This window comes from Procambarus clarkii, chromosome 53 (assembly GCF_040958095.1).
Source record: "Procambarus clarkii isolate CNS0578487 chromosome 53, FALCON_Pclarkii_2.0, whole genome shotgun sequence".
In the NCBI taxonomy this organism is placed as follows: domain Eukaryota; kingdom Metazoa; phylum Arthropoda; class Malacostraca; order Decapoda; family Cambaridae; genus Procambarus; species Procambarus clarkii.
In genome coordinates, this window is record NC_091202.1 from 22,353,855 (window position 1) to 22,367,277 (window position 13,423).

Below are 13,423 nucleotides of genomic sequence, written 5' to 3' on the forward strand. Positions count from 1 at the left end.
CAGCAAGGTAAGTAATAACTGGAACACAGTTTTGTAGGTTTATTTAGATGAATTAGGTAAATTAGGTATAAAAATTTAGTTTGATGTGGGGTTTTTGGGGTAGTCAGGAACGGATTAATTCATTTCCCTTTATTTCTTATGGGGAAATTAACTTCGGAATGCGAGTTTTCGGAAGGCGAGGCGTCTCCAGGAACGGATTAAACTCGTATTCTGAGGTATGCCTGTACTGTATCATCAGTGATTTCTTCAAGTGCTGTCTTTGCTTTCTACTCTCACTACACTCTTCCCTTCACTGTAGTAACTTTTTATACTTTTGCCTTAAGCTCCTGCAGCTCTACCTATCTCACCTTTTCCTATCTTATAACTTTTAATAAGCTTCATATAGATAAAATGTTAACCTTACATCCAGAGACTTATGGTAAGCTCTCTTACCTGTTATTCCCTCAACTTTTCACTCCTAACTCAACCATTACCTTCAATCCATAAAAACTAATGAATTCCATACTCATGTTTACCAAAGTTTACATATCAAAACAATTAGTTTCATCCTCACAGCCAAAAGTAAAGCAAAGAAATACCCTCACATCAAGATAAACTGCACTGTAATGTATCAAATACCACATAAAAATGCATTTAAAGGACATTACATAACACTGATAATAAATATTACATAAAGAGTTGGTTGAATATTTGCAAATGGGTACAAGACAAGGACACAAAATTATTTACCTACCTATTTTAAATGAAGGCTAAACCTCAATGAGGAAACAACAGCCATGAACCAAATTTGTTTGCAAAGAATGCATATTACTAACCTAGATTTTATTTTTGGAGATTCTTGGTTAGTTCTTGAAGTACGGTAGAGGCAGCAAGCATCTGCCGTAAGGCGAGGATGAGTGCGTGCTGCATCTACTAGGGTCTGCGTGAGGGGACACCGCCTCTCAACCTCCCATGAACGCACTTCCGTTCGAACACGAGATGCAGTAACCTGAAAAAGAAAAGTTCTTTACTTTAAGCAGAACATAAGACTTATTGAAAATCATATTGAAGTGTGTGAGTGAAACTGTCTAAAGTTATTGGGGGCAAGAGTGATGCTATAGAGATGCAGAGACGAAATTCTGTGCGAGTCCATTAACTTAAATACTATACCTAAGATGCACGTTAAAAAAAAAAACAGCATTGAATGTAATGAAACGCCATTTTCTGGGTGAGACCCGGAGGCTTCCTGAAGCTATCGGGCTAATATGCGATACATTAGATCTATGGAGTTCAGCCTACCAGTGACCACGAGCCAGAACCTGGCCCCCCTCAGAGAAGTTGCAGGTAGCAATGGCTTCGGGAAAACCTCCCCCTGTGGTTGGGGATTTTCCTTATCTGTCATCAACTGGGGTTAGGCACCCAGATAGGTAGGCATAACAAAACAACCCCACATGGTAAGAAAATTACAACTAAAAACTGAAGAGGGCACAACTCCCTCCAATCCCAAGGAAACAAGCAAACGTCACACTCCACCGCCGAGTTGCTCGCCCGCACAGCCTTTCCCTCCCTGCGCCGGATACATAGCACTCCAGTTCGTAAGATAAGCATCAAACAATGCAAAAAATGCCAACTGGGAGGGAGGGAGGGAAGGTTGCTGGGGAGCCTCCGGGGCTCATCCAGAAAATGGTGTTTCATTACATTCAACGTTAGTTTTCTGTGGGAAGCCCCTATGACTCCCTGGAGATATATAACCAAAGATAAGGAAAAAGGGGGACTTACCCAGGAGGCAGCCGCTACACACTTCTCAATGCGAAGTTGAGACAACCGGCTGCAACCTGCGACCCAAAGCAACGCAGGAACACCCAGGGCCAGGAATGTTAACCAAATAACGGGTGGCCAGGACCCCTGTTCAACCTCCAAAATCCCCGCCCGCAAATATCAACCCAGAAGGGCTGATATTCAGGCAGAAGTGCCATCTACCCCGAACGCAAGCTGGAGCTGCTTTGCCAGTGTCGCACAATACGAGACGACAGTATTAGGCATCAAATGACGGTCCTGAAAAAGCCAAGACAAAAAGAACAAGACAACCCGATCAGAAATAGAAGACAACCTATGAAGACAGAAAATGGCGAAAAGAATGCCAAGAAACTTCATACTGTCACCAGGACGAAGCTCTCAGTGGGACACCATCAACGAAGCCACCTAATCCCCATACTGTACATATGGTGATAAACCCGTGTCAAAAAGACCACACGCTAAGAGCGGAGGAGAGGACAGAACGAGCTATGTACTGGACCAGTCCAACCTACTGGAAGAGGCGGAGCCCCAGAAAATGCCCCGGGTTTGCACACCAAATAAACTATGCCTGGAACCAAGGCTGGGCCAGCCACCAAGGGGGCCACAAGGACTACTCTCCCTTGGTAGGATTCCAACCAAGCCAGAACCCGAAGCAACAGTTGTACCGGTGGGAAGAGGTACAGGTAACCCCACCTTGACCAGTCGTACTGACAGGTGCCCACCTTTACAGCCTCACAGTCGGGAAAGGGCACCACATAAGAGTGGGAGATGCCAAAACCACACTGACACAAAGAGCTCCATGTCCAGGAATCAGTACATCTGATAGAGCCAACGGAAGGCATCAGCGTTGACTGTCTATTTCGTTGACAGGGTAATGAACCGAGACAGGCCGTCCATCAGGACATTATGAACCATGTGGAGAGCCAAACCCCGAGAAGCCAGCAGACGAGCCACTCAAAGTGACAAGCCCCAAAGAGGAAAGGACCAAAGAGAACCCCCACAGTTCAGGCAATGAACCAACAGAGAACAGTCCGAATGGAGCCGGATGGTCGAACCCTGAGCGACCCGAACCCTCCGAAGCGACAGCCAATCTGCTGCGGGGCCCCGTTCCGTGCTGTGAGCCCAACGGAAGCACGGATCCCATTGCCCCTTACTGGCCTAGTGAGCACTGGTCACAAAGCCCAAGCCAAGAGACGACGCATCCGTGAACACATCGAGCGAGGGCTCGGGTAGGCGCCAAGGCACTGAACTCTGAAAACCTTAGAGAGGAAGCCGGCGGAGCAGCAACCAAATCAGGGCCCCCCCTCCCAGAGTACAAACACAACAATTGCGAGAGAAGTGCAAGGGCATTCCCGAAGGAATGCCACCCCCAAACCCCCAAAGGGGTAGGAACCGCCCAACGCCACCACAGACTGGATGATATGACCAAAAATGCTCACGAATCGTGGAACCAAGCACGAGCCTCCTTGATAGGGAGAACTGTGAAAGGGTCAACGTCCATTAAGAGAAGCGGCCAACGAACAGTGATCATAGCGCAGACCAGACGACGCTGGGTCCGAAGGCAATGTCCGCTCAGAAGCTGGCACCTATGGCCCACATTGACCAGCGGAACCTCGAGCTCTGGCAAGACCCTTCCGAGGAGGCCTAGAACAGCCACCCGGGAGAACCAACAAGTCCGACATAGGACAACAACTAGATGAAGCCGCCTGCAGAAACTGTGACAGCAGACTCCACAAACAGCAATGAACAAAACGGCGATGAAAACCTAAGAGCCAGAGGCCCCAGCGGATTCTAAAAAGTGCAAGCACAGGCAGACGGCATGCGAGATGAGAAACAAAGAACAGAGACACCACCTTCAGGATAGGCGCAAACAGCTTCAACAAAGCAGCCGACAATTGAGCCGCCGAAGACAGCACACCAGATGAAGGCCCAGCACTCAATGCCTCCAAATCCTCCTCAAGCCAGTCCGAAGACAGCTCGAGTAGGAAAAAGAAGCGCAAGACTGAAGACAAATGTCCACAGGCGAACAAGTCATCAGCAACCAAGGACGCCGAAAGGGTAGGAACCTGCATGTGCAGCTGCACAAGGCCAACATCCCAAGAAAGCACAGGGGTGAACAAGCACGCATTAAGGTGCTCAAACTCTCCACCCAGGTATACCTGCAGAACGGTAGAAGTTTTGCGCCACTCAAGTGTGCGGGTCCGACAGAACCCATGCTACTCTCCCAATGAAAGGAATGGGCAGTCTACCAGCCAGGGAGACTCCGGAACCTCCAAACACACCCAATACTGGTCTTGCAGGAGATACAGATGTACATAGCAAAAACCTCCCAAACCTCCCTAGGGGGAGATACGAGAGGTAGAAACCCCCCGGAAGGAAGGGGTCTAGGAACCCAAGGGAGCCTGGAACTGAACCCGGGGAGGAGCCGACTCCAAATCATACTCATACAGGGAAGGGGGGTAAGAAACCACTCCCCCCCTCCAATAACAAGCCCCGCACAGAGGGCACTAACACCCAAGCAGGGTCAATGGAGGCCCAAGGCTCCCAGGTCGACCCCTCCCCAGCCCGGGGGTCCCCTAAGTCGGGACCCAGGGCTGAGCAGTGCTCCATACCCTCTACCCTGAAGAAAAGGCAAAGTCCAGAGGAAAGGCTGAAAAGGAGGAGGCTTGCTGGTGAGTCCCAGCAGCCTCGGCAGGAGGAACTGGTTCAAATGCCATCGTCCCAAACCCGAATGGGGCAGTCCTCAAAGCTGGCAGTGTCTCATTACCAACTGTGCCAAAACACAGCTCCGACTCTGAAACCCTCAGACGTTTGGGAGCCGGAAGCAGGGGGAAAGATGCAGGGTGAACAACAGGGGAAAGACCAGGGAGTGTGGCCTGAACCAAAGTCGAAGCGACTAAAACCCCCAGGTCCGAGTCCCTATAACCAAAATGGGGCAGCAGCGGGGCATCTGGGTGGGAAACCAACTTAGCACGTTTGCAGCAACCTAAACCTAGCATGCAACGTGGATGCTGCCTGTACTCTAACAGTATGTCATCAGAACAGTATTGGAGAACAAGCAGAGAACACGACTCGCAAGACTCCGGGTCAAAGGTGTCAGACAGCATGACAGAGGCAAAAAGAGGTGACTGTCACCCTGAGACACGGGCACACAGCAACCTTCGAACCCGCATGATGCAGGCTGGGACTCTAAAGAAGCATCCATAGGTTCACCGAGCCCCAACAGGGTTTTCCAGGGCCCACAGGCTGCTATGGGAAGCCTGGGCAAGGTGTTGCTAACCAGTTAAGACCCAAAGCTAACAAGTTGGAGATCAAAACACTGAAACCCCTGAGATGTGTAAAATCACAGGGGCCTAGCAGAGGGCCACCAAAATATTTTAAGTGGAACTATAGCCACACCAGGCAAAAAAAAAAAGTACAACGGTTCCTGTTTCCCAGAGGAAAAAGGAACCAGCTGTCACATAGGTAAGCAGGCTGCACAACACCTTGATGCCCAAACCAGCACAATACAACTTCCTACCCAAGGTCAAAAAAGGGCCACAAAACCCCAGCTGGGCCCAACGGCAGGGTAAATTCCGAGCAACAAAATCCCCTACGGAAATGGTTTTCCCGAACTCACCAGGGAAGGGAACCCTAACACACAAGGGCAGTACTCACAGGGCACCTAGGGAAGGATGCCCTCAAGTGCATGCAACCCCAGCACTGATGAGGACACCTGGCCACCACACACAACAACACTGCAGAGGTCGCAACGAAGACAAAACACTGTCTTGGATATCGAGGCCAGAGAAGATGTCCGCCCTGGATCACATTAGCAAACGAACTGGAGTGCTAGGTAGCCGGCGTGGGGAGGTCCGGGGTTCCCCCCTCCCCCCCCTCTCGAGGGGCTCTGCATGGACGAGCAGCGGGGCAGTGGAGTGTGACGTTTGCCTGTTTCATGGGATTGGAGGGAGTTCTGCCTCTCTGTTCAGTTTTTCTTTGTACTTTTCTTACCATGTGGGGTTGTTTTGTTATGCCTACCTTTCTGGGTGCCTAACCCCGGTCGATGGCAGATAAGGAAAACCCGCAACCACAGGGGGGTTTCCAGGGTCATTGTTCCCTGCAACCTTTCTGAGGGGAGGGGGGGGGGGCAGGTTCTGGGCTCGTGGTCCCCGGTAGGTCGAACTCCAAAGACTAATGTCCCGGTCTAACACATCACACATTAGCCCGATAGCTCCAGGGAGTCAAAGGGGCTCCTCACAGAAATATACATATTTACTTATATTTTTACAGTTTTACTCACAGTTCTTACATTTTTACTCACAAATGAATAATTTAAAAAAAAATTGTGGATTTATTAATTTTTTCCACAATGGCAGGAATAGCCACTTTTTAAATAGCAGCACAATAAGTGTTAAGGCTATCTTCACGGAAAAGTGTCTGATCTGTTGGTGTGTCTAATATCACTATCCGCTTATGCAGTATTTCACGGGTTACACTACCCTGACACCATTTACTTCAGGAACTAATAATCACCAAAGCCTATAATTCTCTGAGGCCACTGGCACTTATTCAGGTGGTCCAGCTTCTATACTCAGTCCTGTACTTTAGTACTGGTATTGGAGACTAGATTCTCTAGCCAAGGCCTATGCCTCTGGGTATCTAACATCACATATACATCACATATACACCTGGTAGTGTGTGGGGCTCATGCGTCCCATAAAACGGGTTCCTCTGTTGCCGTGAACTATGTCATCGGCTCACAAATGAGGATTCTGGGTTCTCTTTCCATGGTAGGGAGCTAGGGAGCCGGTCGGCCGAGCGGACAGCATGCTGGACTTGTGATCTTGTGGTCCCAGGTTCGATCCCGGGCGCCGGTGAGAAACAATAGGCAGACTTTCTTTCACCCTATGCCCCTGTTACCTAGCAGTAAAGTAGGTACCTGGGTGTTAGTCAGCTGTCACGGGCTGCTTCCTGGGGGTGAAGGCCTGGTCGAGGGCCGGACCGCGGGGACACTAAAGCCCCAAAATCATCTCAAGATAACCTCAAGATAGGACAGAGACAAGTGGACACATTTCCTTTTTACCCGATGACTGTCACCTAACAATAAACATGTACTCTAGGAGTTAGGCAACTGTTATGGTGTGTATCATGTGGATGACTTATCAGTGCCATCACCAGGTTCACTGCAATAGGGTAAGGGGGAGCTACTGAGGGGGGGGGGGAGCCCCTTGCTGAGAAAGATGGCATAAATAAAGAAACACCTGCTGGGAATTCACATAGAATGTTATGAATGTAGAAAGACGTCAACAATAGCTACTTCACACTGGATGAAGACATGCACAATAAAGTCAGACCACTTCAATAACCTACTAACTTGTCTTCTGTGTGATGCAAGGGCAACGGAGAGCATGATGGATCGCTGACAGCTAGAGCCACCTGATAAATGTGATAAACTTGCAGGATCCACCCAACTCTGCTGTCTCCCACTCAACTCATGAGTATTGTTCACCCAACTTTGGTATCTTTCATAAGGGCCATCATTGGGGTCTAGCCAGCCTTGTTGACTCCCACAAAGGTCATCTGTGTCACTGCCATCACTCTCCTCGCTCGTCTCAACGCCTAAAACAAAATGAATTCTTGAAGAGGATACAATAAGAAGTTTAAATAAACTAACCATGGCTTATATTGAGGAAAAAAGTTTATGCAATTACAACAGAGTTACATGAACTCATTACAGTTCTGGACTGTAATTTGCCTTATTTATTAACAGGATGTCTTACTGCAGGAGCCATCGTGGCCTGACGGCTGAGTGGACACCGCTCAGGATTCGTAGTCCTAAGGTTCCGGGTTCAATCTCCAGCGGAGGCTGAAACAAATGGGTAGAGTTTTTCACCCTGATGCTCCTGCTCACCTAGCATTTAATCGGTACCTGGGAGTTAGACAGCTGCTACGGGCTACTTCCTGGGGATGTGTAACAAAAAGGAGGCCCAGGTCGAAGACCGGGCCACGGGGGCGCTAAGCCCCAAAATCATCTCAATATAAGGTACTTAACACTTTGAGTGGCCCGGCATGCACGCCCCGGACCCACCCCAAGGTGGACCAAGCATTTCACGTGAGCGCATGCCCGCACTAAAATGTGTGTACTCTTAAGTTTTCTCACCTCAATTTTCGTAGTACGTCATTCATTTGGTATCATATTGTTTGCAATAGAATTCTCTAAAGGAATATATGCATACAAGTTCAAAAAGCCCCCCCCCCACCCGCAGCAAACTGGAAATCAGCGAAGTGTTACCCATGAGCGAGCACCCACCAGCACACACCCACACTTAAATGTGAATACTCTTCTCTGTTTGATAACATCAATTCTCGTGTTACATTGTTCATTTTGGTATCAAATTGTTTGCAATAGAATGCTCTAAAGCATTCAATAGATTACCATATTATATGCATAATAGGGCCAATGGAATAAGGGCAATTTGCAGAAAGTAGAACATAATTTTCTTCGTTCACTTGTGATATTTCATTGAAATTATAATATTTGACCATTTGGTCGAAGTGATCTACATCTTTCATGTGGTTATTGTAGGTACAGATTGCCTCTGGTTTGTTGACAGTGACCTGTTGCAATGAAGATGCTCCGTCAGGTTTGCGTACTTATTTCCTTCGTTCCACTTCCTGCGTATCTACATTGGAGCAAATTGTGACGAGTGAAACAACTCGCTTATCTTTCCACAGAATTATAAAGGTATTGTCTTTCCATCAAAATAGTTTTAACTACTGACAGTTTACCCTTTGCTTGTAGCTGAAGATCTTTTGGTGCACCACACTGCAATCTGAGAGTACCACAAGTGTATACACCTTGTTCAAGCAGCTTCTCACTCAGTTGAACCGAGTTACAGTAGTTATCCATATATAAATGGTAACACTTTGTTCTTCAGTGGTTCAATCAAGCCCATAACCGTTTGAATTGTTGTCTTCCCAATTCCTGCATACACTTCAAAATCATAGATGTAATCAGTATGCGATTCAGCAAGCATGTACAGCTTTACGCCATACTTATCAGGTTTATTTGGTTTATAAACCTTGAAAGCTTGACAGCAGAGTTGGGTGGATCCTGCAAGTTTATCACATTTATCAGGTGGCTCGAGCTGTCAGCGATCCATCATGCTCTCCGTTGCCCTTGCATCACACAGAAGACAAGTTAGTAGGTTACTGAAGTGGTCTGTCTTTATTGTACACGTCTTCATCCAGTGTGTAGCAACTATTGTTGACCTCTTTCTTCATAACATTCTGTGTGTATTCCCATGACATTGTGCCTTCATCCAAACACAGATTTTTCTGAGGAATGTATAATGTTTTGCATTTATGTGAGATATTCTATGAATGTTCTAACTTTCATTAGTCTGTCTTGATTGTCTTTGAGAATGGCATTATTGTTATAAGTATGAAAATACTTTGCAATCAATTCATATTGTTTCGCAGTCATAAAAGTATTGAAAGAAGGTACATGCTACAATTTACTTGTTTGCCAGTACAAGTTTCAATATACTGTCCCATAAATTTCAGCAAATTTCGCTTAATAAATGTAAAAATTCCAGAGGAGTGCTTGGTACTGGTACAGTCAAGCCTGGTATTCCAGTAAAACTGTCTACAAATGGTGCAGCGTTGTCAGTAGACCAGGCTTCACCAGAACTGGAGCATGAGGTATGTTGGGTACAAGCGGTACGTCCGGTAAGATTTCTAATAGCAGGCCCTGCATGTGTGGCTGTATCATCACCATCACCATCACCACCACCACCACCACCACCACTCCCCTCACTTTCAATTTCATCCTCACCTGCTGTTTCAGTTTTAACCACCTCACTATCTACATCACTGTCCCTTTAGGCACTTTCAAGATCAAGATCAGAAAATTCTTCAACTATAGCCTGGAATTTTGTTGGTGAGTTTCACTTTGCAGTACTTTTGGCGAACACTACTTAGCTTCTCCTTCAGACATATCTCCTTCAGACATATTTCTTTCCCTGCTTTCATCCTGGAATGGCTCTGTTCTTGATCATTATCCATCTTGGAGTAAATGTAGTGTTAATAAAGGAAGTAACAAATATAACTGAGGAAAATAGCCGGAACGGGCACACATGTTGGACGCAAGGAAAGGCTGCAGCAGTCACGAGAGTAGACACGATAACAATTGTCCAACCGCGTAGGAGGCGATGCCATGATGCCACATGGGCCATCACAGAAAATGGAAACATTTTAAAACACGTCCCATAATGATTGGGGGAAAAAATGGAATTTTAACAAATATTTTAATTTTGGACGCAACATGTGTCCCCGACGGACATCCGTGGAGTTATTTATGGACGCAATATTCATTCCCACCGGCCAAAAGTGGTAAGATGGTAAGAAAAAGTAGAAATACTTTTCCACTGGGCAGAAAATTGATATGACTCACGAGAGTGATGCGAGATGGCATGAGGGAGGTGAGAGCATCAGCTCACTAACAGGCATGGGGAAGAGGGAGAGTGGGATGGAGGGGAGGGCATTCCTCCCCTCCCTCACCACAGTTTTATGAAAAAGTTCTTAAATCATTTTACGTTTTTGGTTTCAATAATGATTGTTTATACAGTATGCAATTTTGATGCCAAATTGTTCACCAATAATTGCTCAATATGTGAAGAATGCGTAATAAATTAATTTTTGTGTATTTTATACCATGAATGGCTGAACTTAAGTGCTCAAATCCTAGTCATTATGTAATGTGCACATGCAAATAATTGCCATATAATACGAACAATTTTTTTCCCCTGGGTATGTTATTTTCCGATTGATTATGCTCCCAAAGTATAGAAAATGCCGATTATTTCCCTCAAGCTTTTGAGTTTGAGGCATAACTTTTGCCTCAGACAGCTTAAGGAACACATCTTGAAGGTACCCAACAGCTGGCGACATATGAGTGACATGTCACAGCTCTAGATAGGGAGTCGGCAGCCTTCAAGTACTTTCAAAACATTTTTCCTATACTGTCTTAGATAAAGGTCAAAAAGTTTGAGGGAGACTTTTTATAATTTGGAAGCATAAAAATAAATAAAACTAGCATTAAATGTAATGAAATGCAATTTTCTGGGCGAGACCCTTCGGCTCTCCGGAGCTATACCAGGCTGTTGTGTATATATTAGACCGTGGCAACAGTCAATCAATGGAGTTCTAGGCCTACCGAGGACTATGAGACAGAAACTGACCCCCTCAGAGAGGCACGAGGAGCTATGACCTATAGACACCCCCATGTAGTTAGAAGCAGTCTATGTCTGCCATCTGCCTGGTGCCTAACCAGGTCAGGCACCAGGCAGATGGCAGTGCTCCTTGTGCCTCTCTGAGGGGGCCAGGTTCTGGCTCGTAGCCCCGGTAGGCCGAGAACTCCATCGATTGACTGTTGCCATGGTCTAATTATATACACATCAGCCTGGAATAGCTCCAGGGAACCGAAGGGGCTCTCCACAGAAAAATAATATATTACAAAATAATATTAAGTAACACTGTTACTTTAAATAATTTGTTTTCATGAAGTCGGGAGGCTTCTGTATAAGTGGCATGCATTCCTAAGAAGCAAGGTAAACATTGCTTTCCATATAAATTTATTTTCTTCCAAATTAAAACACAGTATCTCAAGTACGTGGACTCAAGTCCAAGTCCAAGGAATGCGAATGTTAATCAAAGTAACCTATCTGTGCTATCTTGCCTTAAAAAATTTGTGAGAAAAAAATAATGTTTATCATCACTAGAACCATAAATAACATGTAAATGTCACATGAATAGACATTTATTAATTGTATGTTTTCAAGGTGCACCTGACAGCTAGGTGGACAGAGCTTCGGAAATTAAAATAGTTCAGTTTGGAAACATTTTGACATTAACTTTACCTGAACATTTATAAAAACAACAAAAATGTGTCCTTAACAATTGCACTATGACGTTTTTGCCAAAAACAGGTGCGCAGTGCAGGGATTAATATAGTGAAAGATTTGGGAATTAGAAAACTAATGAACACAAGAACTAATCTAAAATCCTGCACCAAACAACAAGTTAAGCAGTGTGGGTGTAGAACACTACATAAAGCTCCCTCACAGCCAACCTGACCCATACCCCAATGATGTCACCCCATTATTTATATAAGTAATACACCTGCATTTCACTTATTCACACACTCACAGGTACCCATTGGTCTGGATAATCAGGGTTATGCTATATGAGAAATATACACACAGATAAGATTCTTTCTGGATAAGGTCCGAACCAGAATAAATGGTGCCCGGAACAAACAGGTTCCCATTGTGGCGTGAAAATATAAAATAGGAGCCGACTTACCTAAGGGAAAGAGATCGGAATTATAAGCGTAATATTTTTCCCGTAGCGTGTGGACCCGTAAGAGAGGCTCGGGAAGAGTGGCAGCAGCAGTACCGGTGATGGCAGGTGGCGGAAGCCTCCGAGGAAGTAACGTGACCACTCGAGTCTGATGGGTGGTCACTGAAGGAAGGTAGGTGGTGGGCGTCATGACTAGACTCCTACCAGGGGAGGCCGACGTTGATGCTATTAAAACAAAAAGAAAATGTGAGTTTGTGGATAGATGGTGAAATACTAAAGAAATTGCTAATGACTTTTGAGACACCAAAATTGGAATATGCAGCCGCTGTATGGTGCCTGTATCGTAAGAAGAACATAAATAAACTGGAAGAGGTGCAAAGGCATGCTCCAAAATGGCTTCTGGAACTGAAAAACAGAGTAATGAAGAGAGGCTAGAGGCATTAAATACTCCAAAGCTTGAAGATAGAAGAAAAATAAGTGATATGATCAGCTTTTAAAAATAATATCAGGAATTGACAAATTGACAAAGAGGAGTTCCTGAAACCTGAAACCTCAACAACAAGAGGTCACACATTCAAGCGAAGGAAACAAAAGTGTCAAAAAAATATTTGAAAGTTTTCGTTTGCAAACAGAGTGGTAGACGGCTGGAACAAGTTAAGTGAGACAGTAATTACCTAAGTGGAATTACCTAAGTGTAGTTACAGGATGAGAGCTACGCTCGTGGTGTCCCGTCTTCCCAGCACTCTTTGTCATTTAACGCTTTGAAACTACTGACGGTCTTGGCCTCCACCCCCTTCTCACCTAACTTGTTCCAATCGTCTACCACTCTGTTTGCGAAAGTGAATTTTCTTATATTTCTTCGGCATCTGTGTTTAGCTAGTTTATATCTATGACCTCTTGTTCTTAAAGTTCCAGGTCTCAGGAAATCTTCCCTATCGATTTTATCAATTCCTGTTACTATTTTATATGTAGTGATCATATCACCTCTTTTTCTTCTGTCTTCCAGTTTTGGCATATTTAATGCCTCTAACCTCTCTTCGTAGCTCTTGCCCTTCAGTTCTGGGATCCACTTAGTAGCATGTCTTTGCACCTTTTCCAGTTTGTTGATGTGCTTCTTAAGATATGGGCACCACACAACCGCAGTGAAACGGTAGTGGAGGCCAAAACTGTCAGTAGTTTCAAAGAGTTATATGACAAAAAATACTGGGAAGATGGGACACTGCGAGCGAAGCTCTCATCCTGTAACTATACTTCGGTAATTACAAACACACACACTGTACATATATACAAATAAATAATACAA

The 13,423-nt window shown here is 45.4% G+C and overlaps 1 protein-coding gene across 10 annotated transcripts in view; it reads right to left on the reverse strand.

Annotated features, from left to right (window-relative positions):
- LOC123767081 (INO80 complex subunit D) overlaps positions 1-13,423 on the reverse strand; it is a 76,533-nt gene that overhangs the window by 15,344 nt on the left and 47,766 nt on the right. For all 10 annotated transcript variants that reach the window (XM_069304786.1, XM_069304785.1, XM_069304782.1 and 7 more), the window contains 3 exons: positions 12,124-12,345; positions 7,133-7,377; positions 816-988 (listed from right to left, as the gene is read on the reverse strand). In XM_069304786.1, coding sequence (XP_069160887.1) covers positions 816-988; positions 7,133-7,377; positions 12,124-12,345 — 640 coding nt within the window. The remainder of the gene's footprint in view (positions 1-815; positions 989-7,132; positions 7,378-12,123; positions 12,346-13,423) is intronic.